A 27789-nucleotide genomic window follows, 5' to 3' on the forward strand; every position below is an offset into this window, starting at 1 on the left:
CCACAGTAAATATTAGTTTGGGGAAAAACATGCAAGCAAATTAGATATATTCAGTCGGAGCATCTTTATTGCCTTTCATCTAATATGACAAACATCCCTTGAATTTAATATTTTTCTTGTCATTTATTGTTTTTCTATTTCACAACGGTCCTAAGGCAGGCTTTGATTCAAAGAAATTCTCCTAAACTGATGAGTGTGGATTTCCATGTCAGGAAGTTTGCGCAATACAGCCCGTAGTTAAAATTTCATTTGTCTTAATTCAAAGAAATCTTACAACAGGATGCAAAAAAAAAAAAAAAAAACAACAACCACCCAAAAACGAGGCGGACAAGGTAATGCATTTCAAGAAGCAGCTGTATTCGACTATAAAGGCAATTCTAATCCAGTGTCTCTAAGCTGTTTTCTTAATATTTCAGTGTAAAAAGCCTAGACTCTATTAGAAAAAAGAAACAGTAAACCCAAAATAACATTTCATAAGAAAACAATCATTGAAAAAAAAAAAAAAAAAGGAAAACAAAATCCCCATTCACCAGTCATTTCAATTAAAATAGAAACACCATTTCATTGTTGCTAACATTTCCCTCAAAACAAATATATATTTTCCTCATATATATATATATTTATATATTTATTCTCAAGGCAGTTGGTCATGGCCAAATTACTTGACCTCATCATGGCCATTTTTCATGTTTCAAAGTTAGAAAACATAGCTAGAATGGAAGAAAATAACTAGCGGAAGCACAGTGTAGGATCACTGCACTGGCCAACAAATATCTCATTTTGAGTGAGAGGGAATAGTCTGTCAAGGCAGTGTGGCACACAGACACACTTCCTCTGGAACAAGTGCAATGCAAAGAGAATACATTTCTCACACATTATAAAACTACAACACACTCCCCTTTCACAGCACTCGGGTTCTCCGTCAGATTCCCTTTGCTTGTCTCCTCTTCCTCCAACTTCTCCGTCTTGCAGCAGTGAAGGCTTGTGTTGTGCCGCTTTAGTTCTTAGCCATTGCTGGGAGCCGAAAAGGCCCACTTGAGGGAGAGACACACTGCTGTAGTCAGGGAGTTGGGGTCTCTGATCCGTCCTCGATTATTGTTGTTTTGCTTCTCGTCTCCGACTATCGTTACAGACAATAACCTACCAGCAGATGTCTGAACTGAACTATCTGTAGCAGTGTTTGAGGTTGAGCAATTTTTGTGCCAACTGAGAAAGACAGAAAAAGGATCCCAGCATGCCAGCATCTTGCTATTACAGTAAAAATGTGTCTATCAGTTTGTCCCTGAATACTGAAGACTGCTCTAATCAGTAACTGGTGTGTCTGATAGCAGAAGGGAGAGGACACAAGTCACAGGATTTCTGCAGAAAAGAGGGTTATGATGAGTGTACATGATGACGAATCGGAAGAGCGACTGTAGCTGCAGCTACGTGCTCTGGATTGGTTCAGATGAACAGAACACATAGAGGACACGAGGGGACGGGATGGGATGAATGAACAGGGGAGAGATGGGATAGATGGGATCTCCTGCCGCAACGTTGGTGTGTGATGATCAAAAGTGCCGGATGGCGACGTGAGGAGGTTCCCTGGGTTACCATTTACATTGAGTGAATATGCATGATGCACACATAAGCAAGTATGCTCACGTGTGTGTGTGTGTTAAGAGAGAAAGAGAAAAGAGAAAATGTATATGAGAAAGAGAGAAATCCCTGGGCTACATGAGAGGGCGCAGTGGAGGAGAGGTCCCAGCCGGCCTCAGCCCCCTCCATCTATCACATCCCTCCGTTACACCTGACACTCAGCAGAACTATGTGCTTCTCTTTTGCAGCTCCTGAACAAAGGCTGTCAGACGGGAGAGGAGAAAACGAGCATTAAGTACCCCAAATACTTCAGGCACATAAAACGTTCTATAATTTAAGAGAAGTGCAAAGTAATCTCACCTCCAATAATTTCCTCCTTGACTTTTTGTAATTCTTTCCGCACCTCTTCGAGGATCTCCTGCAGAATATTGTTTGACAAGCTGTCAGTCATGGTGACACTGGTTTCACACTAAATACACAGACATGCACTCTAGTAAACCGGATACTTTTGGTCCATGTGAACAAGCACATTTGGCAGCGTGGCTTTCTTTCCTTTCACAGACATTATTAGACTTGTAGTGGCCAGAATGCGTTAGTTCAGTTTTAGATGCGTTTTATAACCCGTTTGCATGAAGTGCACTCACTCAGGTTCAGCTCTCTTGTTGGGAGTTTTTGAGTGAGTAAGGGTCTGAATAGAATACATTCAAGACATCAAATTTCATGATTTGAACATGTTTGAGTTGCTCATCCACAAAGTACCTTACAGTCACAGTCATACTGCATCTCCCCCATACAAACATATACATACTTCTCTCTCTCACACACAAGCACGGTTCATACAGCTTTTTTAGAGTAGAATTCAAAAAAATACACTATGTATTTTTTTTTTTCTTTTTAGTGGTAATTTTATATGCAAGTTGTTTCCTGATCCTACCAAGATCTTTAATTCCATTCCATAAAATGTTTTATAGCGTTCTCAGCTTTGGTAAGAATATTGTATACAGAATCTACTATTAGTCTCTTTTTATCCCTTTCATTTGGAATTTTCTTTACGTCTATCCCTGCGGTCAAAATTCTTTTAGTTTTTCAAATTTGTTTCTGAAATAAAAAAAAAAAAAAGAAGTCTAAGTCTAAATAATGGTCCTGAATTATGGTTTATAACATTCGATCATTTCTGAATTCCACAGTGATTGGGTCTTTTGAAAAGTTATTGATGGGTTGTTCCAAATTTGTGTATGTTTGGGGATTTCTATTTCTCTACCTAGATCTATCCACGTCTGGCTAAAGGCCTTTAATCAATGTAAAGAAAATTGTCTTTATATAGCGGTTATTTATTTGCACTCAGCACCCAAGATATTGAATATTCTTTCAAATTGTTTCAGATTGTCCAAATCATTTATTCTATTAGCCATTAATTATTTTGTAACCTGATGGCTTCAAAAAAGCACAAAAAAAAAAAAACTCAGTTTAATTGCCACTTATTTTTTCTGTCTAAGTCTTTAAGCCAAAGCTTTGAATGCTGATGCAAATGGGGATGATGATATATAGGGCACCTTTGAGCTGTGCCTCTACTCAAGGGAAATGCTTCTGAAAGAATTCCTTTTGTACTAACATCAGATTAAATTTCTTTTACAGGTAAAAGTCCTTATACATTTATTTTTCTGCTCCATTAGTAATAATTTAAATTAAGTGATTAAGAAAGGGGATAGGGTGCAGTTTCCTTATTAGTGATGCATGTAGGTTTTCATAAAGCGATTTAAATTCTCCATTAATGATCTGACTATTTCTATGGACTAGATCTACTAACGAGGATGGCACAAATATAATCAAGTTTGTTAGAGTTATGTCATTAGCTTTCTTGAGTAATAAGCGATGAATTTTAATGTCAATTCCTGTAATCCAGTTAACGTTCTACTATTGACTTGTATCATGTGTTTTTCTGCAAGATATTTATATGTTTCCTCAATTCATTGATTTCGTAATCCAAACCCGCTTTCCTTTTTGCTGCACGCCCCTAAAATTCTTCCTCTAAAGAACACTTTCACTGCCTCCTAAATCATACCCATTGCTGGTCTGTCCTGAGAGTCCACTCCATCTACTTTGAGTTGGAAATATGAATTAATATTTTAAATGGTCAAAAATTGTGTATCCATGAAATATTTCCCATTAATTTTCCACATGCTATGAGCATTTTGTTTCGGGGACATAAAACATATAACAATGGCATGATCCAATATTACAATGTCGTTAATTCTACTTGATAGTAGCCTCTCCAGGTCTGTCTCAGATATAAATAATCTATTCGACTATAACTATTTTGAGGGGGTGAAAAAAAAAGTATAATCTATTCTATTAGGATGTTAAAGTCTTCGTATATCCTGTTGTCCAATAACAGAAAGAAATTTTGGGAGTATTTTGATTGACCTATCTGATCACTCCTGTTGGTGGCCTAAAAAAAAACACACACATCTGAGGTGGGAGGTTTGTAGACATTAATAAGGTTATCAGTTCATCCGGACATTTCACATTTAACTCTCAGGAATCTAGCACAGATATCTGCCTGTTGAGAAACTAGCGTCAAGTGGAATCTTCTTGTTGATTAGTATTTCAACACCCCTCCTCCTAGAAGTACATGCTGCTTCAAAGGCCTCCCCCACCCATTGCCTCATAAGGAATTCTATTTGCCCTGCTTTGAAGTGAAGTCCCTGCAGGAAAGCAATGTCTGAGGACAGTTTCCCCAAACGATAGACTTATTTTTTGGATCTTCCTCCTCATTCCAGGTTGCAACTTGGAAAGTAATTGGAAGAGTTTGTACTGGATTTATATAAGCCATAGTCTATATTAGAGTTAAGAGTGGTAGCTTTTTAGGAAGAAAAGCCACACTGATCACCCTAGTTGGAAACAAGGGAACCAAAAGAACTCATAGGGAAGCATGGAAAAAAAAAAAACGCCACACATACACATACATACAAACACATATTACATGCACCAAACACCACAAACTGCTACATACAGCTTGGTGAGAAGATGAAGGAAAAACCTGCATAAATGGTAACTTCAGGTGCGCTTAGACCAAAGCAATTAACATCCAATCAAGCTCTGTGGCCTATATAAAAATGGATGGAAGGAGCTTCAGCCACAAAGACCTCCAACAAGCTAACGCTCCATCAGGAACGACGACTTATGTGACATCTGAATTTAGAGCTAAGTGAAAGTCAGTAAATGGGGCTGGAAATTGTGATCAACAGCACGCCTTTGATGACCACAGTGCTTGGGTGTTGGTGTGATATGTTGTTGTTGTGTTACATTAAAAGGGATATCAAAACAGGGTTGCAGTGCATAAGCCCCTCATTACAAAAGTGAATGCACATTTGAGAGTTGTATTTGACCATATCTGTCTTTTAGGAACATGCTTTGTTAGAGCTATAAAGCCCTACTTCATCTTGCTGTGCAAAGCAACGGTTTCATTCACACTCACACATTCCAATGTACAGGAACACACATGCATACATATGAGCACTGATGCCTCTCTATATAACTGTGAACGCCTCCTCACTCATACAGACACGCGAGCGCACGTTTTCACATCTTCCACATTATTTTTTGAATAATTAACTTAAACTGTGGCCACACATATTACAGAGTGAACAGAAAATGATACATGACTGACTAAAGATACTACTGGTCTAATAGAGACCACCAAGACAATAAGTAAAAGAGTCCCATTAAGGAGATTAAATCTGTGTATCTTAAAACATAGCTGATGAGAAATTCACCTGTTTCATTTTCTCTAAATCTGAGTCATCCATTCCACCTGCGTCATTACTGTTGCCTGCAGGTTTCGCCCTGTAAGAAGAGAAGAAACGGACAAATGCAAATAGTTTATGTTTGTGTTTCACAAAAACACGAGAAGGTCCATGGCACTGCACTGACAGGCCAACTGTGAGCCAAGCACATCACCATAGTACCCGAGGGATGAAGGACTAGTGAAAAGAAAAGCTGCAGAATTGTACACACACCCTGAGATGCAATGAGGATTAACCTATCTGAGCTCATGGACTCACCTTTCTGAACAGATATCAACCTTCAGGATGTCGATAAATTAATGAAAATATAAATAAATCTAGCTGGTGCTATTCTGAAAACATAGTATGGTTTTGCACTACAGTTGCATACCTATGCTTCAACAACAGTATATAGACCAGACAGGCTAAGCTAAGCCATCAAAGACAGATATAATGAAGTGTCACAGTGGAGTAAAGTTTTAGACGAGAGGACAGCATCGACCCCAGCGCTCAGCAGTGACATGTAAAAAAAAATCAGCGTTAATCACACTGTCGGCCTTATTCCATTTTCAGAGGCAACACACTCAGCCGGTACACCTACGAGTCCCTTGGGTGCATGCCATTCTCTGATCCATTAGATGGTGTTACCAACTGTATGATATGCTACCCCAGTACGTAGGTTGCAGTGATGCTGCGCTAACCTGAAGAGAAAAGAAAAGCAAGGGGACCTAAAGCCATGAGTGAACGGGACAGCACGTATACCTGGAACCATGGGACAATGAGGGAGTGGAGTCCATGCTCTTGATGACGGAGTTATTCCTGTTAGTGAGACACACACACCCTCCTCTTTAGAATGGAAATGGAAGACGCACACAAAAGCACACAGGCAAAAACGTAGATGCACGCATCTTTACACAACCTCACTCACGCTGATGGAGAACTACTGTTAGGGAGAGTTCAAACATGAGACACCAAACACCTGGGGGTTATAGATTTACTGACGATGGCAGTGTGGAAGCAAGAGAATCCTGGATTACCTGGCAGACGATTTCTCCCAAGGTCTTCTCAGGGTGTCTGAGAAGGAGAGTTTATAAAAGCATTCACTTTGTGCATTATACAAACATTAATAGCAGAATGAATGCAGGTAGCATGCTACAGATAATAATGTGCGGTTCTCACCACTTTGACCTTGAGGCTCTGAATCATCCTGTACAGAAAAGAAAGAGACCTCTGTTGAGAGTGAGTCATTGTGAACCTGCTTCTATTTTATCTTATTTTGTAACCATCCATCAGCTACAGTGCCAGGCTACATAAAATACATTTGAATTCTTTGCAACATTGAAAATTATTTGACAAAAAGCAGAGCCTTACATTATCTTGTGGCTTCACGGGGGGCTTCTCTCCAGTGTCTGCGGCTTTTCTCCTGATGTAAAAAGGAATCAATTCATCTTTATCTACATAACACCAAATCATAAACGTTAGCTCAAGAGCAGGTCTAGACCAAGCTATTAAATTAAGAGACACCCAAGGATTCAACAAATTAAAAGTGAAGGATTCAAGACATGAGCAAGCCTGGTGGAAAAAAACCTTGTAACTGAGAACTGGGGACTGGGAATTTCGTTTGAAGTTGAGTTATTCAAGATTGAATCTGAAATAGAGTGTGCACATTGTCTATTTTATCTGACTTCAAACTTGTGATGTCACCCACCTTCGTGCCAAGATGGCACTCATTTCACCCATCAGACCACCTCCCCCCCCTCCTCCAATAGAGGAGTTGCTGCTGCGGCTGGAGTCAGCTCTGCCTATTGGAGCTGCAGGGGCTCCTTCCTCCTGCTGAGGGCAGCAAATAGCAGAAAGATACAGAAGAGTTCAGCATGATGTCGGCATGGTGACCCAATAAACAGTGATGGATGCAGGTAGCGCAGCTACGCAAGCAGGAACAACTCTAAGACTGAATCAGCACAACAGTAGAAAAGCATTTGCACAATTAGAAGAGCACATAATGGGTTCAGCTACAGTCACATTTAGCTTAACTGGACTGTCAAAATCCACCAGGCTATCAAATGGTGTTCACATGTACTCACCTTGGACACTTTTCGGAGTTTTGCTCCAGCTAGGGCAGCCGCAAAGCCCCCTCCTCCTCCACCACCGGAGCCACCATCTCCTCCACCTAAGGCAGGCAGCGGTGGGGCGGGTGGAGGTCCTGAGGGAGGTGGTCCTGGCGGTGGAGGGATGCCCACAGCCGGAGGAGGGCCAGGGGGTGGAGGAGGGGCCGGTGGAGGAGCGGGGCCTGCTGAAGCCAATGGTGGAGCTGGCGGAATAGGGACTTTAAAAAAAAAACAAAAAAAAACAGAGACCATCAGTAATCACTCCCAAACTGTTTGTGCCGGCTGCAGTGTGATGCAGCTGCACAGTCTTGTGTCGGTCTGCAATCCAAAACAGTGATCACAAATCATAATGCAAGATGGCCGATAAAGAGCTTTGGCACAGAATGAACAAAATTATCATGATGTGACCAACGTCTATACAACAGTTGATGATGCATGAATTATTAAGCTTCCACCGCACAATCTGCCATGCTGCCAACACAGATTTGTGACCAAGATTTTATCCTATTAGACCTTCTAGCATTGTATGCAAAGGGCCTGTAAGCTCACTGTTATGGCAGTGCCTTAAGAGATGGTGATCAGTGGTACCTTGATGATGCAGTGAAATATAAGGAAATACTAAGACAGGATTGGATTGTAGTTGTGTTGACCAACCCAGGTGTTTCCTGACCTGCAGCAGATTGTCTTTCTCTTTCCAGCCTCTCTCTTTCCTGCCTCTCCCGCTCCTGTCTTTCTCTCTCCTGTCGCTCCCGCTCCTGCTGTTCCAACTTCTGCTGCTCCAACCTAAGTACAAACAAACACATCTGTCAGCGACAAACACATGTAAAATGCTCAAAATAAATCAGTGGATGAAGAGGGGACAGATAAATTAAGCTGTTAGGATTAGACAGGCGGGCTGAAAGAAAGCGAGGGGGCATGATGGGTAACGCCAGCTTTTCAGCCATCCCAAATTCATGTGCAAATGTCTCGCTGATTATTTGGTCATTTACGCAACAGCCATTGTTTTCAAACAACCCAGTCTAATGATAGTGTTTGGCATCAGTGCGGAGAGCTATAATCAGGATTTGTATTCAATATAGCGACTTTGGCACAAGGATGAGAGGTGGATTTCGTAGCTTCTGATTAGCCTACCACTGAAAAGTCCACAGCTGGACACGGTGGCCTAATTCGAGCCGCCTCACTACACCACCCCCCACCACCCCCTCCTCCTCCCCCTCCTCCTCCTCCTCCTCTCCCCGACACATCTGCCACTCAGCTGTATACGGAGCAGCACACACACGACGTACACATAAAATGCAAAGGTCCACACACATAATAGTACAAAGTGAGCGTCACTGTGATTTAAAGCACAGCTCTGTGACTGAGGCAGGGCGCCCAGGAAAGGGGGAGGGGAGACGCCGGCCATATATTTTTTCAGATATTTTTACAACCATTTTACACTGGTGAATATTGTGAATCTATGTTTATTAGACCTAAATGCATTAATGCAAGTAACATTCCCAAACATCTCCACTTTTGCTGCATTTCAAAAGGTTTTAAATGCTCCCTAAGCCAGAGAACGTCAGCAGCCACTGGGACCGCTAGTAACTTGACAGACAGCCCCCGTAGCCAGTCACAAAGCCTCCCCGACTGTGCAACATATTACCTTTGAGTCTAAATGAGATTAAAAGGTTAATGCCTAGTCTCCGCAGCCATGCATGGTGCCACAACAACGGGCCTCGCTGTAGACACAGATAGATGGATAGAGAAAAGGTGGGGTTGATGTCTGCTCGCTGTCTTTTTAACCTTTAACCTAAAGGGGCAGACGGAGGGTTTAGTTTTATCTCAGGCTAATGCCATCAAATCCTCTACATATGCGTGTGTGCAGAACCATGCCAACAGGACAACTGCAAAGCCAAGACTGCTTGACTTGCTATTGATTATTATGCAACTAAACCCAGAGGACAGTTTGCTTCTGTTAGAAACATAAACTTCACATCACCCAGGACAGACAATTTGTCTTAGTGGTAAAACAACTTGCTTCCAAAAAAAAATATTTTTAAACAATACTGACGTCGCTAATCTCTTGACTGCGGGCCCAAAGAAACCTGGACATCCAACAATAAAAACACGGCCAAAGGTTTGATAGATTTAGCAAAGTAAGTTAAAATTGGGTTCAATTTAGAGAAAGTCTGAAGGTACCTCCGCTGTTGTTCGAGCTCTTCTGGAGTGGGTCCATTTGACACTGGCCGTGGGAGCGTTGCATAGCCTGCAGAAACACAAGAAGCAAAACATTCTTAACATGCATGAAAAGGATTTTATAAAACAGCGGATGCACCCTTGTAGTGAATGTGAACTGCTCTTGAACAATCTGTGACCGTTTATCTGACACTTCTTGAATTGTATCCAACTGTTTATGTGGTATTATTGGTGCACACACCTTTTTTACCCAAGCAGTTGAGTGTACAAAGTCTGAGGACCGTGTAGACGGCAATGATGTGACAAGAGGGATTAAAAAGGGTGGTGTACGCCCATCAAGGAATGAACCTTTAAGGCATTTTATGGCCTTTAATATCACTATCACAGTTTGCCACACTGTACTAGAACTCTTAAGGTACAGTAGTTTTTTCTATTTTGGTCAGGGTTCAATACCACAACATGTGCAAAGGATCAGACTTTATCTAAATAACCAGCTGGTGTAAACAAAGAGATATAAAAAGTGCTGTACAGCACTGACACATTTTCCACACAGACATAAGAAATGCATCATGTTTTCTTACATTCTCAAACAACTGATTTGTTTGATCTTTTATATTTTGAGCTTTGCTCTAAAATTGGATGCACTTTCCAGGGAATATTTTCATAAGTGAATGCCCAAATCACCAAACGCAAGGGCAGCAAACCTTAGTCCTGTGTTAGAAATGTTTCTGCAGAAAAACATCTGTAAGCCTTATGGGGCACAATATGGGATTGGCATGTAGGGGTATGGTAACCCACTACTAATGTAGATCAGTGGAGGTGACCTAAAAACTCAGAAACTGTGACACTGCACATTTAAATCATGTCTATGATTTGCAAGAAAGCATGACAGCCAAAAGTAATGACTTATTTTACATCTGATGCTATCTAATATCAAACCAACCACTCGGCTGCTTTCTAAATTAGTCTGGACCCAAACTAGAATCGTTTTGACTACATAATAATAAAAGAAAACAATACTTCTTCCAGACTTGGTAGTGTTGTATTTGCTATTCAATGGCCTTGAAGTTGCCACAAAACATAAGATTGTGTCCACATCTGGTCGACTGTGAGAACATTTTGAAAATAAGAGAATATTAACTGATCCCAAACTTGGAATGTAGTGAGAACTCGTATACCTGCGTCTGCCATGGAGGTGAGCACCTCCAGAGCGTGAGCCATGCCATTGGCAAATAGAGCAGCGTCCTCCTTGCTGCCGAAGTTGAGCCCCCACACCTGCCGGGCATCCCGCCACTGGTGGAAATTAGGTGTGGCCTGGTTATACTTCAGACCTCTCACGATAGGACAGTTTATAACCACCTGGAGAAAGACGAGGGAAGATGGTCAATACATGGATCCTTTTGGGAAAAACGGTAAGCTAAACTAGTCATTTTGTAGCTTTTTGTTTGCATTCAAACAAATAGTGACACTTCTACAGATCAGGGTTAATCAAGGAAAACATTAAACCAAATCTAAACCTGCTGGTCAGAGGGTTATGCCCAAAACAGATAAAAAAGACAAGGAAAACAAAAAGGTAGTTTCTAGGAGCTGTATCCCTCACTAGAAAACTGGAATAACCATTAAAAAAACCCCAACAAACCCACATCCCCGCTCATGCTTAAAATTATAATGTCCACTTTATTTTTGTTGGATTATTCTGGTTTATATTTCACCCAGCAGGTGGCGTGGAGCCTATGAACCAGGGCGGAAAAAAATGTTCTGGGTTTGAGCGTTGCCTGAATGTGCTGACGCGCCATTTCGCTATTTGTTTAACAGCCTCTGGATTCCACAGAGCAGAGAGGAGGAGAGGAGACCCTGTCAGGGTGAATATCATAGCAGGCAACATGCACTGAAAAGAGAGGGTAGCAAGTTCAGCTGCCACTGCAGACAGTGATCCACGATCCTGTCAAAAGGCAAGAAAGGCAGGTGGGACAACCTGTGGGACAACCTGAGGATATGACCACAATCGCATTAAAAATCAGGATAAAAGCCGAAACTCTGATTTCTTCTTTTGTAAAGTGAAACAAAGCGGCATGTTCAAATAGGCTAAGTGCGTGCAGAAAAACTTTAATACCACAGTTCCTATTTCAGTGCAGTTCAATCATACAATCGGGCAGGGATGCATTGCACAAACTGAAAAGACAAGCGTAAAAAAACAACACAAAGTTACTCTATCAGCAGGCAGGCAGCGAGAGAAGAGGAAGAGAGGAAGGGAACATGGAAGCAGAGAGAAAATGCAGCCACCCTATATTCTCTCTCATTAGCTCCTCTGTGCTCTCATCCAGCACCATCCTAAACCAAGTGTCATGTCTCCATCGGACACAAATATAGAGTCCTTATTGGGTATCAGGCTTCACCCTAAATTGTCACAGGAAATGGTTGAACAGGCTGACTATCTCACAGGAAACATCATCCACTTTAAGACGTGTCTCCGGGGAACACTTTGGAGTCGTGAATGTTTAAAGATGCAGAGAGACACTGAGGCAGCGGGGAGAGCCGGGGTGTAGTCGAGAACAGACCCACCCAAGCTCGGTTTAAATCTGAAACCTGCCCACCTTTATCTGGTCGTGTCTGGTGAGTCGTAATCTGGTGATAACGACAAGGAAACCCTCTTTGTTCTCCTTTTCTCTCATGCCGGTGGCATCTCAGGTTTGACTGCGCTGTGCCAACACCGTACAATTTACCCTACATGTTCCACCGACACTCCACATAAGGAGTGAAGCAATTACAAAACAAAATCCATCCCTCTATGTGTGTGTGCATGCTTCAGGCCATGGCTAATTCAACGGTGGCCACAACTAAATCTGTGTAGCTGTATAACTAAGACGCCATGTTGTTATTTTCAACCTTTTAACGATATTCTGTGCTTTTGTTTCTAAAAATGGTTGCGTAATAATCTAACCATTTAATTTAATAAATGCCACTAGTTTTTGTACAAACCAGTACCAAAATATAATTAAAACGCAGTCTTACATTCAAACTCCAGTAACCTGGGTTTATTTTCCAGTGAGGTACATGATTACAAGGCCGAACTGTATGAAACCAGGTTTTGGCTAAATGGCAGCAAAGATACATCAGTTGAAGTTATCACAGCAAGTTCTATACGATCAAAATATGTCTCATTCACAAAGCACACACACTGGTAGTAACTTCTGCTACTGACAAGATAAACTAGGTGAACAAAAGTGACATGTCAAGTTGAGAAATTTCAGCAAGGGAGGGGGGACAACAAATCCAGTGCACCTTTTTAACATTTTTATTTATGATCAAATGCCCTTTTGTGTGGTATCAGACAGATCGTGATAATATGAATGACTGAGCCCATGTCACACTTGCTTGCTTACCCACAGGTACCTACAGGAGACGACAGATGCCCAAGGGCCACATTACAGACACAGATGGACGACACACACTTCCAGAGGCAAAGTCACACACACAGCTAAAACACACAAAGTCAGACACACAGTAAGCCCAGAGCTGGCAGATGTACCTGCTGGTCCGACTGCATCTTGCGTCCCACTATCCTGAAGGCATTGTTGGTGGGGTTGTGATAGATCTGGACTCTGCTGAAGGACTGGGGTCCAGCGCCCGCCGGCAGCCACTTCTTAGTGCCATCGTCGTAGATCATCACAGTGGCCCGAGCCTGGCAAATACTCGACTCACTGGAATACAGAAAGAGACGAAGCACAGGTGCACTTAGTACATTTGAGTTGTGATTTGTTATTCTTTCAAAAAGGCAGCCAAGCTTCATGTTCATGACAAAAACAGCATGAGACAAACCTCATTACATGTATAACGACTTTGGTAGGTGCATCATTTCCTTTGCTTGTCCAAGCGTACACAACACAACACATCTCCTACAGTACATGTAGCCATGAAGAAGAGATAGAAAATATTGGCAACGGCAAGATGAAAATAAAGATGTTTGTAGTTGGGATGATCGAGGATCTTTGCATTTGCAACCACGAAGATTGAATTTGTTTTTCTCTGGTGACAACGCTGAAGATCTGTGGAAACGAATGGATCTTCATGGCTATATGCAGAGGATGCTGACAAAGACTCATTTCCCTCTTGTATTTTGCCTTGTGACAAGTTGTGCACTGCAACTTGAATTTTGGTGAATCCAACAATTTTTCACTCACGTACAAGTACAAAAACAAACACCAATTTTGCTACTGATTTATACAATATCTGATCTGTTTGCAGGCTAATTAATATGATGTAATACTTGCTTTTTATCTCTAATTTGGACAAAACGCTGTTGTTTAAGCTCGACTTAATATCATTATTTTACCACTTTGACGTGTTATTGAATGATGGTATGTGTTGTGGACTGCAGCTGGAAGGGAAGAAGCAAACACCAGAGGAGGTGAGGAGGAAATGAAGACACCGGATGTACAAGCAGACCAAAAACACTCAGTGGTCTCCACTATAAATACATAATTTTAGAGACGAGAGTCAGATTACAGTGCCTGTGAAAGTGTGTTATGCTAATATACACATGACCAGTCACAGAGTTATGCTGAACCCCTCTGGACTGATCAAAGATTAGGACCACCCTTGGTACGGGCATCACGCATCATAATTGCAAACAGTGATTATTTTCATTATTGATTAATGAAAATGAAACGATTTTCTTGATTAACCAATTGCTCTAAATACTGTCAAGGCCTTGTAGATGTCTTCGAATGTATTTTTGTGGAACCATGAGTCCAAAACACAAAGATATTCAATTTACGATGGTAGATTCTCACATTGGAGAAGGTGGCATTGATTAATTCACTCTGCGATCAGAATGGTTGCAGATTAACTTTTCCCATCATGATGGTGCGGTTTAAGTGTTAACCATCTGTACTTTGGCATATATACAAGAAGTAGGAAGTGGAAGACTGGGAGAAGGAACACAGCAAAGTGTTGATTAGCGGGGAGAAGAGGTGATTAGTTTGATACCAAACAAAATGGGAGGCGAGACAACAATGGAGGCCGACAAAGACAGGAAGTTGTGCCGAGCTCCACCAGAGAGACGAGGCTCTGGAATCTTCCACCTGCTCTACATCAACCTCCACCTCGACACATTTTGCGAGAAAACATGTGCTGTGAAGTCAGTGACAAAACATTTATTTATAGTCCCACGCAGACAGAATACACACAAGTTACGACACATTCAGGAATGCCCGCACGCATCCAAGTTTAGGTAGGTGTGTTTATGCCGCGGAGTGCGTGCATGCTTGTTTGCATTTCAGACAATGAGGTCCAAAAGTTAAACAAATCATTCAATGTAGGAAAGAATATCACAACTAATGTGGCTTATACAAGTGAGAAATGAACAAAATAACTAAGTGCTGAAGGTAAAGGGGAACACAGAGGGACAAAAGGTGGCCGACACTCAATTCCAATTTTTTCACCATTCCTCCCCCTCTTCTCCTTATTTGCCCCCCATGCTCTCCCCATAGTCTCCTAATCCATCTCTTCCACCTCTCCCCCGCTCCCTCCATCTGTCCCGCCCGTGATACAATCTGCCACTTCCTGTGACACAGCACCGAAGCCACAACCCACTTCCTGCTGCCAGCACAGCCTAATAAGGACTACCTCAGCCTGAACAATCAATGCACACACACACACACACACAGTCCTATATTTCCCTACAAGTAGATAACATTGAAATTCAGTCCATGTCAACTGGAAATTATATTTTTACTCCACTGCTGAGAGCTGCAGTTAAAAACTAAATGAAAGAAAGGAGAGAATAATGAGCACAGACCGGGGATTTGATGAGTGATTTAGCGTTTGGGATGCTCACTCTTCTCCAAACAGAAAGTACTTTTAGGCCTACCATTATCCCCATAAACTGTTAAGAGTGTTCCTGGTAGACATGGTGAGTAACTTTTAGCATTAGCTGTAATCCGTCTGTTTGACGTGGGGCTGGTTTCGTTTTACAACATATTAGAAAGCTTTGGGTTTGCTGTCAATCATAGAAAAGTGTATTACATAAACGTCTATAAACGCCTTCCTGTGATTGTGTTATTTGGCGCACATCTCATATTTGTGCCCACAGTGAATGTGAGTCCAGTTCTCTTCTGTACTTTTTGGCAGCCAGAGACATTTGTGCAGATGTCGTGCACTTTACTTACATTTCCTATATTTTGGAAAAATATCTGGCAGCAATAGACAATTTTTCAAATCATCTTTGTGTGCATTTTTGAATTCATATTTCACAAAAAACACTCTTGAGCAGTCGAGAGGCTTGCAATGAGGTGGGATCTAATCTTGGCCAATGGGAAAGTGCTGAGTGAGAAAGGACAACTAATATAAATACAAAAGTGTAAACACAGATAGTTTTGGGATGAAACTGGTTGAGTCAAGGACCTAAGCATTAGAGAGGTCATTTAAAAAAAATATATTTTTAGAATCTGGATTTCTGGATGGAGACGAGCTAGCATTTGACTAAATGCTTCTACGGCAGGCCAATGTGCCTAATGAAGAGGTGACTCAATGGGTGGCTAAATAGAGGTTATATGCCACTTTTAGCTTATTGCAGATCCATCGTATCAGCCGATAAATATTGCATTACAGAAACAGTGAAGACATGCCTGAGTTAATTTAGAACAGTGTGCAATTACATACTTTGTCTGCTAAATAGCAATGACAAGTTTATTTTTCCAGATATAAAAAGTCCAACTGCATATCATGGTCAAAAATCATTTAAAAAAAAAAAAAAAGCTACTTGAAGTTGTCCTTACTTAAGATTCATCATCATTCAAGCTCTACTTGCTGAGGTCATTCAACTACTTTTAACTCACAAAATTCTGGTTTTTAATTCTCAGTTTGTCTCTGTGGACCTAAACATCCTTATGGATTTATGTGGTTGAACTAAAGGGGGCAAAAGCCAAGTCATGTAACTATTTTGAGGACAGCGTGTAAAGAAAGGATTTTTACAGGGGAGAGAAGGCAGTCTGGACATGGGCTTAACAGTGACACTGGCCTTAAATCCTTACTCAGTGTCCATCGGTCACTTCGAGCAGGTTAAAACCACCTTGGGTTGGACAGATAAATACTGCAGCGCCCTCTGATCTCATCTGCATCAAGCATGCTGTTCATGTGCGGGACAGAGAGGGCTTATGGGAACTGGGAGGGGACAGAGACTTAGGGCTCAGAAACGGATGCATATTTAATGGAAGAGAAAGCGAGGGCTCAAGAGTGAGACTGAGCAGCTGCATTATTGATAAAACTATGGACACTGAGACTCTAAAAGCATGTGTGGCACAAGCGCATAAAAGGCAAGGACTTGCACTGGCCCTCACACCTGTCAACCTGCCAACACGTGTGTCCGTGCGCCGACCCGGTCCACTGCATGGGTCTGACTGGACGATGTTCTAGCACTGGAATAAACCACGGCGGCAGGCACGGCCATAAACAATCTATTCCTGTCCTTCCTCGCAATAAGACCACCAGTGCACTAGTGAGGACACTGGCACTAGCTGTGGAGCCAAGCTAACTGAGTGACCAGTTGACTTAAGAGGTTATCTCTTAAGCACAGGTAGGGATAGGTCTTTGGCTGACGCTCTGGGAGGGATTTGAGCAAACCAACCTTTAAGATACCTCCAGCGAAGGACTTGCTTAACACACTATTGGACTTGAGCAAAAGAAATCATCACTGGCATGATATGTAAATTGCACATATACTTAGAAAAACTTAAAAGCTGAACCCAGCGTGTTTTCACTTGTCATTATTGCAGCCAGAATGAGTTCCTCACTCCTTCGTGGTTTCTTGGTCAGTGAGGGGTTAACAGGAAACCGCAGTGCACGGCCGGGGCACATGCTCTCTTGGAAATGTCTGTATAAGGCTGTGCTCGCCGAGCTTTTCCCCAAATGTGCTGGCAAGTACAGTCAGGCCCAGTGGCCGTGTCTTCCCTCCTCCTCCTCCTCCTCCATTTACCTGACCCTCCCACCACCTCCTGTGCCACTCGTCTCCACTTCCCTCGCCATTCTCTCTGGGTCAAATGATTCAACCGAGTACAAGAACTGTCTGGAGACGCCCCTTGGTGGCCTTCATGCAGAGAAATACATTACATAAGACTGCAGGTCATCATATATTGCACAGATAAGAAGATCTGAAGTACAGAGGAATGGATAGGAGTACGTTTACTTTGTGTGTCAGTGGGTTGTTTAACACCAAGCAAAAAGTCATACATGACCAACACATCAGTCCTGAAGCTGAGACAAGACGCACTGTAGTTACACATTGTTGTCTAGACACTAAGTAGAGTAATACCATTTGTCTGTACATCCATTCCTGGCTCACTGTCCCTCCTAATTCGTCAGGCTTCTTTCTCCACCAGGAGTTCATAATACCACTATATGAAAAGCCTTCATGTCTACAGCAAACTATCTTTTTTTAATGATGTCCGGGCTTTTTGAGTTATTCTTGCCTGCAGGAATCTCTGTGGCAACAGAGGCAGCAAAGAAGACAGAAACCTGCAGGAGTAACTCGAGCAAGACATTTGACAAGCCACTGCCATCCAACGGTAACATCCACGCTGCTTCATGTCTCATTAACAGAAACATAATTTCTTTTTCACAGCTTTCATAATTTAGTCACAACACAACTCGCAGGCCAATATGAGATGAGAAACAGGTGTCCCGTTCAAATGAGTAAACCTCAGGTGGCCGGGCTGCACCTTAGACGGTTACAAACAGTGATTCATTACTTGTTTTCCTTTTTACCTCCAGTAAAACGTCACCTTAAAACCAGACAGGGAATGACAATAAGTCACTTACTAGCCTCTGTGTGAAACCAAACCACTTCCTCCGTCACAGCCTGATAAAAATGCAGACAATATTTCACACGACAGTCACGCATGATAAAATATTGACATTATGATATAAAGGGCATTAATTTAAACGCCTCCCAGTGTGTAGATGAACAATGTTTTGTACATAATTCCAGTTTTTCCTGAAAAATATCTATCGCACATTGGGGGAAAATTGAAGTTATTCGATCCTATTCATTTTTTTCTTCTGGAATTACGCCCAACCCTAAAGGGGTTCATAAGAACAGATAGATAAATACATATAAACAACTCATTCATAACTGAAGAGTGAAACTTTCCCATTCCACTACGGCACTACGTGAGCCGCACGTGGGAAAGTCGCGTTCCAGACAGAGACACAAACTGCACACAGAAGTGAGAAAAGGAAGTGTTAGCTGCAAAGGGGCAACATGGGAAAACACAGCATGTGCCAGGATGTGAATGCTCCTCTCTGTCTACAATATTCTGAAACCCGGGCTGCACGCTTCATCAAGTTTGCTTTTAGGTAATTTCCACATTGCAAGAGACTGAGTTTTCCTCTGAAATGGAGATTTAGGCAACTTCGGACTTCTGCAGTAACATACAACTGAAGATACATATCACAGGAAGACAAACTTTCGTCAGTATTGTTCCTCGTGTTGATATTCAGCCACTATCGCTGACTATAAAAGCAGGAGAGATAAGCTTTCAAACTGCAAAGTACAGTTTCTGTTGAGCTGTTGGAGCCAGCCGTCCCATAAATGTTAATATGTAGCCCGACGCCCAGACTAACTAACAAACTTCTGATGGAGCTTCTTTTCATAAAATATGCTCGTGGACAGAGAAAGACAAACTGATACACAAATCTGAAACACAAATGCAAATTGAGGATTCTGCTGGAGGTTTTCATATGTGAAAGAAACAGAAAAGAGGCATTTTAAAAAAGTCAAACCTAAAAAAGGAAATTAAAGAGCTGATTTAGGGGTGCGTGTTATTTAGCAACAGTTAGGCCTTGAAAAGGAGATGTTTACTATCCCTCCTTTGCCTTATTCTGCTGCTTCCTTCACGCCCTCTTTCTGTGTCTTTTCTCTCATGCCTGTTTCTTCTCACACAGGTCCTAGCATGCTGCTACAGCACACAATTAGACACACACAGACACACACACTTGCTGTAGGCTACTGCTTTCTGCCTCCACGAGTCAGCCACACAGAAACAGGCATCCAGGCTATCTCAGCTATTCTTAAGCTCTTCTTCTCAATAGCTTTGCCTGAATGGAGTCAGACATCTTCAGCTGACGCTCCTCGACCAAGAAAACCCCTCAGCATTCTTTGAGCGCTGACTCATCCTTTGCCTGGCATCGTTTATGGAGCATTGTGGAAAAGTTGAATAGACGTTTGGCCGAGAACTTTCATTTTGTTGTGTGACCACTTCAAGAGCAGAGATAAATTCCTTCCTGCCTCTGAGTCAGTGTGGGGCAGTTGTGTGTGTGTGTGTGTGTTGGGGGGGTGGGGGGTGGCACACACAATGCCCATATTTGGAACCGTCTCACCTCTGTCCTCCTCACAGAGCTCAATTCCTTTTACAGGTTGGAGCACATCCTCCTCGACCGGGACCAAGGAGGAGGAAGGCGTACCTCTCTGGAAAAGAACAACCCACTGAGAACAACTCCCCGTTTCTCAGCTGCTCCGACTTGTACAATCTTCCCTTTGCTCTAGAGAAGAAATGTCTTCACTCAACTCTGAGCCCACAGTGGAGAAAAGCAAGAGGGCAACACCTTATCATGTTTCCTGTTTGTCACTGGCATGGAGACATGAGTGTGAAGACTTTGACCCAGCATAAGTCCACTTTGCAGATACCTGGCTACCTGGATAATAGTCTTGCCAATGGATGTGCCAATTTTTGCCCGGCTTGTACCTAATCCACTCTACCCTCTTTAAAACCCACCTACAGCGGGACGCACAACAGCAGTGAGGCAAATGGTCAAGCCATTAGCAGAAGACAACCTGGAACAAAACAATAACAACCCGCGAACAGTTACCTGATAAAAATATATATATATGAATGGCCAAACCATACAGTGCTGCTTATTCTGTTACTGACCAAAATGTACAAACACAAAAACCCACAAGTAACATTCAGGCCAATGTTCACCCATGACTGAGCGTTGAGCATGAACTATTTTAACAGATGACTGAGAAAAACACAGTCCTCTTTTCAATACTCAATTGACTTCAACATCAAGCTCCCATTAAAAGAAACCAGACTGATGCTTAGACAGAATGGCAAAGACAGAGACAGACTGGGAGCATCGTGCAGCATCCAGGACAGCAAAAAACGGTTTCTGGAAACAAGATTATGTGCATTGCTTATCATGCACAAAAATGTCGCCCGTGCAGAAAATGGTTGTCTTAAACTGAAGAAGACAAAACAGGTTAGAAACCCTTAGCCCATATCTGGTCAGACTGTCTTGGGGCAACGCTATCTGCCCTTAATTCCCAGAGTTTAAGTGGTGCCTAATGATAATGTAAGGAAACTGCAGCCCAGCAAATCATCTCCTGGACTTCCTCCAATTCTGCTTTATCTAATACAGCCTTTGAGTATCACCATCATCCCAGATAACTGAAGATAACATCTGAGGACCTGAAAGATAGGAATGTTTAAGATGGCTGACAGCACAAAGCAGTTTTAGACTAACTGACATCCATTACGCTCCATTAAGCAGTGGACCTCTAATAAACCCAATGTATCTTCGTGCCCATTAGCAGTGCTGACCATACAATATATCTCTACAGCATTTCTGCCCACAACAAGCTTCGGTTTCACCACGCCGTCTGGCCCGGGCTCTCCAACTGCTGAGATGACGTCATTCGAGTTGGCTACTAAGACCACAGGGTTTGTAGATGTGTCTTTTACTTCATTCAGCCACTGTTGAGCAGGTGAGATCTTTGCCAGGAGAGAAATCACTGGATGGAGAGACAATCGTCCAATCAGAGCTTTGTAGATGGAATGAAGACGTCGTGATTTCAGCTAGCTACCTTGCTACATCTATGAAAACTGGCATCAGAGAAATGGCAACAAACATGGGTGAGATCAAGGCAGCTCTACGGGTTGTCGTGAGTCAACTAACAGGTGTTATGAGTCTTAGATCAACATATTTCTTAATAGCTGCTCCCAGTAATCTTAACCACAGCTTCCGTGATCAAAGAAAGTGACCTCGGTGGGAAAGATATGTCAGCTTTTTCTGACCAAACAAAACATCTCCCAGCAAGCAATCTGCAAGCACAAACACAACGTCACGCTGAATTAATGAGGTGACACAAAAAGTTCAGAAATCTGAGGGCAATTGAAGGTGAAAAACACCCAACTTGTTTGACTAACAGGTAATTTCCTTTGCTTCAGCGGTGCCAGTGTTTATCTGGACAATGAAGTAGTATTTACTTCATGTTTTCCAACTTAACCAGCAACAATCTTACCATAAGGGCCTGAATTACACATTATGTTTGGGCAAAATGACAATTTTATTCGTTACAAGTCAGATTTCACATTAATATTAAGACCAGGGTGTATCGCTTTCATATGAAATGGTAAATGGTCTGCATTTGTGTAGTGCCATTCTAGTCATTTTGACCACTCAAAGCTTTTACATTACATCTTCATTCACCCATTCACACATTGGATTTACAGATCACTTACATAAATGTGCTAAAACTATGATTTTACTGGCATTTTGTTTATTGACAGAAGCATCTGGTTATTTGATGTTATTATGGGGGTGCCTCGTCTTACACATCTTCCAAATCCAAACCTTCCATAGGGGGTTCAAATGGGTTGAGAACTAGTGACTGGTTTCTCCACTTTTTCTGTAACAAAATAGGGGTGCAACTAGTTCAATTATTGTTTAACAATCACAGGTTAATCCATTAATTGCTTGCCTTGTGAAGTAAAAAAAAAAGTGAAAAATGCCCATCCTTTGTTCCCGGAGTCCACGGTGATGTCTTTTAATTGCTTGTTTTGCCTGACTGATCATCCAAAATTGAAAGGATATTCAATTTAGTGGCAGAAAAGCAGCAAATCCTCACATTTAAGAAGCCTGATTAATGACTTAAATTATTCATAGATTAGCATATTGCACAGACCACGATAGAAGACGGTACCCATAATAGTGCAAGCAGTTTACACACTTTTCCCCACAACACTTTCCTGGAACAAAAGATTCCACATTAGTTTCACAACACCAAGCTCAGTGAACAGCTACTTAATATGGGTGAGACATGACCAACAAGCTAGTTAGGGTAAAGGTTACGTTTAAAATAAGCAATCAGAGAAGAAAATAATACCATACAGACAGAACATAACAGCCTAGAGGCACAATTAAAGAATAAAAACATCCACCACTACCGAGGAAACTGGATTTGTCACCAAGTAGACAATAGCAGGTTTTGTATGTTGAGCAACTCCTGTAGCAAAGCGTCTAATCCAAGAGGCAGGCCGGCATAATGGCCCATTTATGAGTATGAGGGGTGGGAGGGCCGAGAGGGGTAAATTGTTTCAGGGGAGGGGGTTGCGGTTATTTGGCGTTGTGGGAGACGAACTCACGAGGCAGGACTATTTTAATAATGGAGAGCGTGGAGTGATGAGGCATACGGGGCTTTGTGATCGTTTAGTCACACTGACTGTACAGCGATGCACCGAAGACTCTTTTGAAGTGTATATCAACATGCAACTCTTTATGATGCATGAAATAAAGCCATTAATCTTAATCCATTATGGATAAGAATTCCCACAAGCGCACCCCAATTACCTCAAATTGTTATTGCTTCTGGGGCGCAGGGATGAGTGTGGGTATTAGGACGTCTTTGGGTGGAAAACAAATTCAAAGACGCTACTTGTGTTCGCACTAAAAAGTGCAATAACTTTGGGTATGCAGAATGTCTTCCATGTATGCAGGCACAGCTTGCAAAGGACAAATGCTTAATATTTTGAAATTTAAAATAAATGTATCTAGCAAGGTGCATCAGACTTTGAAAGAAAATTTGACTGTAGAGGAATTAGGAGAACAAGTGGAGACACGAAAAGCATCCCAACACACCAGACACACTGTTATGAAAATTACACAACACCCTGGCTTTCACGTCATTATCCTTACATGGAAATACATGCCAATATTGCTAAATGCCTTTAATAACAGCTACTGGCCTGTTGAGACATGAGGTCAAGCCATTGAGCTTTTTTGATAGAGGAAGAAGACATGACAAGCAAACTGCAAAGATCACTGTTAGAGGCACATTCCTTTCCAGTTACTGCCAAGGCAGAAAAAAAAGCTGGAGCCGAGACACAAAGGAGGCAGAGGGGGAGGCCATTTCGCTGCTTTTAAGGCTGATCAATAAAAAGCTCATTGCAAGAGTGTGAGGAGACAAGCAGAGGAGCCCAGTTTGGCATCGCTTCCAGGCATGTGGAGCTTCTAAAGTGAGCACAGGGAACTCGTTAGATTGCAAACTGCGAGTTAAGCAGATGCATTACACCTGTCTGTGTGTGTATGTGTGTCACATGTGTTAATTCTTGAGCCTGAGGCAGCCATACTGCCGGTGCCAGATAGGATGGGTCTTTCAGTCACACAGACCCAGTCAGTGAGTCATGATGGGAGACGGGAGTCACCTCTGACAATAGCAGTGAATCATAATGCAGATGGATGCACTTCCTGTACCACCTAACCAAAGGATAAGATGTTAAAACAGTGTTCTGAACACAGTCAGCGCTCAGCGTGACAAGCTGTGGAAGGAAAACTTAGAAAACACAAGCGAAATTCTAAAATTTCAAACCAACCGAAGCTAGTTAGTGGAGATAAAGGGGTACGAGTGGAACAGCAGGACGTTTCTGGTGACTGCTAACGTAAAGGCAGCTTTAAATACGGGATGCATTACCGAACCGTTTTCTCAACTGGGTCAAATTGTTGAACTTTTGACCAACTGACTGCACTTCTGTGTCAACATTCACATACCACAGGGCAAATAACAATGAACGCGAGCTGGGCCGCATTCCAGTCTTTACCTATTATACAAGGTGACATGAACTGTTTAGGCTACAATGGAGGGCCAACAGGAGCAATATCCAGACACAGCAAGACCTACAATCATCAAGACAGATGCCACCTATCAACAGCCAGGAGGCACCACTCTCACATGTGAAGTGCATGATGACACCCGAATATATAGATAAAAACCCTCTGCACTTTAATATTTACATTGTGTGTGTTTTGCAGTCTAGTTGCTGCAGTGGTTTATGGTTGGGGAAGTGCTTTTTGAGTGCATCTGAGCCATTAAACTATAAAGCTATTTGCATGTCTTACTGTGTGACATGTAACAGTTTTATTATGTGCCATGTGTAGCGGAACAGTGTGCTGTCTCAGTGATGTGTATGCTTGTGTCTGACAATAACACTGACACAGCAGGTATGCTCACGGGTAAATCAAAGAGAAAAATAGACGCCATTGTTGTTAAAAAATTCTATTATTTCTTTTGATTTCCTGGCTACAATTCATATTAAACTGCCTGTGTATAATGTAAAGTATGCTGATGCAGTAATCTCTGCTGATTATTGCATTAACTTAATTAATGGCCTCATTAGTAGGGTATGTTTAATGCATTACTGGAACTGTGGCAGGATTTCGGGCAGAAAGTGCCTCCTGCTCCTGCTGTAATCAAAGTTACTGCGCAGAAATATGTGTAAAACAAATACAAACCCGGGACCAACCCTTGTGCCGAGCTGAGATATATTGTTACAGTAAGGCCAGTGCAGTTCGATTTAGATAAAGAACTAGTCACACAGGTTATCAGCCCAGCGCCGGCGTTAAACCTGCATCTGTCAAGCTGTCAGACTACAAAAAAAAAATAAAAATTACCCCTTGACACAAGTGGAGTGTTGTTCTGGTCAGATGTGAAGGAGCGAGCAGAAAGAAAGAAATGAGCGAGGAGCGGTGGCTTCAAAGCATGTAATTGCCAACTTGCACAGGCTGTGACAGGATGTGGAATTTGTGGACATGAGCTTTCCACGGAGCAATTTTGTCCCCGGTGCAAACCTCTGCACTCCCAGAGGGAGCAAAATAGTAGAGGAGGGCTGGGTTTAATGTGTGCTGCAGGAATGTGTGACATGATATAAACAGCAGATGCATTTGGGGGCAGCGGGGTGGACATTGTGAAGCTGAGGGAGTCCACCCTTCTGAAGTGCCTTTGGGCAAAACACTGAATCCCTGCCCATGTGCAATAAATGACCCTGATCTTAATTATAAGTAAACTTTCTCTCACTTATGAGGGTTTTTTTTGTTGTTGTTGCATGATACTGGTTTACTCCAGGTGGATGCATCTCATTGCTGCAGCCAAAGGAGCAAAACAAAGGAATCATGATGGAGTTGCAAAAGTATGTTTTTGTCATCTGACCTGCTCAACAACCCCAACTTGTGAATACTTTGTTAAAGGCGGCCACGCGTGAACAGGTAGGACTGGGTTTTTTTTTTTTCCTCCCAGCAGGACCAACACTTTCTGCTGCACAAACTTATCAAGTTATTCGCCATCAAAGGTCAGAAAAAACCTGCTTACACGGTGTCACGCGTGCCCCCGTGGATCAAACACCACCAACACAGCCAGAAGCTCGAGTTATTTCTGAGTGAGAAACGCGATCTAATGTGTTGGGAGCAGCTACTGCGGAGCTTGAACTACAAGCCGAACTCCAGAGGGGGTGTTCTGGGGTCAGATTTGAACAGTCGCCTTTGTCAAACTGGTGGCCCGAAACACAAAATGTAGCCTGGAAACACAATGAAGATGAAGGGATTTGAGCCGCTTTACCCACCTCATTGTTCGGCCAGAGTGGAGATCCTCTCCTCGCAGGCAAGTTGGGCTGGTTTCAGAGCTGAAGCCCGGCTTTAAAAGTCAAACTAGTGAAATAAAAAAAGCGAAAAAAGCCCGGCGAAAAACACGCATCTACACCCGCAAACGGGGTAGCCACTAGCGGTATAAAGGAGCACACCTCGACGATTTCCTGGTTGTGTGGAGCGGGAGAGGAGGGGGAGATTGAGGAGATACAGTAGTGGAGCGGGCTTGTCAACTCCAATCACTATCCCACATTGGTTTGTCCGGGCAGGAGAGGTGAGGCCGAGAAGAAGCGGGGTACGCCGGCACCGCAACTTCTCCTTTCACACTTTGAGTTGGTTTACCGCCCTGTTTGTGGAGAGTACAGCCGTGTGTCTGAGCCAGACTTCGCTCCTGCCGCTCGGTCGGTCGGTCCGTGTGAATCCGCTGGAGTGTGGCCCAACCCGCCAGCTTCAAAGTAGGCTACAATCCCGTGAGGCGTTCAGGGCCGCCTCGTAAACCCCCCACTCCAGTGTCCATGTCTTTTGCTGTGAGTCATTTCTCTTAGAAGTCTTCATGGTGCCATATTATGCAAAATGCACTCTTTTTTAATAAATTAATTTTCAACGTAAATGTGTCCCAGGTGTGCTCAGCTAAGAGATAAAACCGCCCTCTCCCTTTTTCTCCGGCTCCATCTTTCAATAAATGCTTGTTAAAACGCTCAGTTTAGATTTGCCTCCCTTTATGATGTCACAAGGGGATCTGTTAGACTTAGACTTTTCTTTATTGATTCCCCATAGGGGGAAATTCACATGTTACAGCAGCAACAAGTAATAGAAAAATCTATCTGTTGATCACGTGACCTCTTTCAGCCCTTCAGCAGGCAGACCATACCCGACCTCTTAAAACCTTGTGATTCCGCCTCGCCATCCGCCATAGTTTTTTCCTCCCAAACGCAAGCTTCTGCTAACACGAAGATGTCAAAGGCGAGAGTGTTCTTCTAAAGCGGAGCATTCGCATCGTGGATGTATAAAGAGAACTGGATACAGCGCTGGAGGCAGGGCTCCGTTCATTCCAGTGAAAGTTGCTCAGTGGCACATGAAGTTAAAAAAAAATCAACTTAACGGGTATAAAAGTAACTGGATCTGGAAAATGATTTCTGCTGATTTACAGGCGTCTCTTTCACAATGTAAGTCTATGGAAAAAAGTCTTTTTGGGCCCAAAGGCATCATGTGACAGACGCCATTGTTGTAATTACACGGTTTGGCCGCTTTGTAAAATTGGCTTCAAAGTCAGACGCACATCCTGGGGGCTTAATTCAGACAGGGACTGAAAACAGCTGCAGCAGCCACGTCTGTACAAAGAAAAATAATGTGTTTGTTGAACATTAAACCATGTGAACCTGTTATAGAAGGACCTCCAAACACAATTATGAACTTTTAAATGAGCATAATATGGGACCTTTAACTAA

General features: G+C 42.5%; 1 protein-coding gene across 4 annotated transcripts; it reads right to left on the reverse strand.

Moving 5' to 3' along the window:
- Window positions 1-46: 46 nt before the first annotated feature.
- On the reverse strand, window positions 47-26772 carry vaspb (vasodilator stimulated phosphoprotein b). Of its 4 annotated transcripts, none has more exons than XM_070829061.1 (14): window positions 26320-26772; window positions 13179-13350; window positions 10828-11008; window positions 9653-9719; window positions 8142-8254; window positions 7448-7689; window positions 7072-7196; window positions 6735-6786; window positions 6543-6570; window positions 6401-6437; window positions 6126-6182; window positions 5355-5424; window positions 1939-1996; window positions 47-1840 (listed from the first exon to the last, which is right to left on the reverse strand). In XM_070829061.1, the coding sequence occupies exons 1-14, from the start codon at window positions 26322-26324 to the stop codon at window positions 1806-1808; spliced, it is 1242 nt and encodes a 413-aa protein (XP_070685162.1). In that variant the 5' UTR covers window positions 26325-26772; the 3' UTR covers window positions 47-1805. The 4 variants fall into 4 exon arrangements, with proteins under 4 accessions (XP_070685162.1, XP_070685161.1, XP_070685160.1 ...); XM_070829060.1 differs by lacking the exon at window positions 26320-26772 and adding an exon at window positions 14443-14514 and having other exon boundaries at window positions 7072-7193; XM_070829059.1 differs by lacking the exon at window positions 26320-26772 and adding an exon at window positions 14443-14512.
- Window positions 26773-27789: the final 1017 nt, after the last annotated feature.

This window comes from Pempheris klunzingeri, chromosome 4 (assembly GCF_042242105.1).
Source record: "Pempheris klunzingeri isolate RE-2024b chromosome 4, fPemKlu1.hap1, whole genome shotgun sequence".
Classification (NCBI taxonomy): domain Eukaryota; kingdom Metazoa; phylum Chordata; class Actinopteri; order Acropomatiformes; family Pempheridae; genus Pempheris; species Pempheris klunzingeri.

What these genes read in the sequence shown, in the direction of transcription:
- vaspb (XM_070829059.1), bottom strand. An exon ending in AGAAAGACAATCTGCTGCAG is followed by an intron (nt 7,690 to 8,141) that starts GTCAGGAAACAC and finishes TTTTTTTTAAAG; the next exon opens with TCCCTATTCCGCCAGCTCCA. An exon ending in ATTTAGAGAAAATGAAACAG is followed by an intron (nt 1,997 to 5,354) that starts GTGAATTTCTCA and finishes AATATTCTGCAG; the next exon opens with GAGATCCTCGAAGAGGTGCG.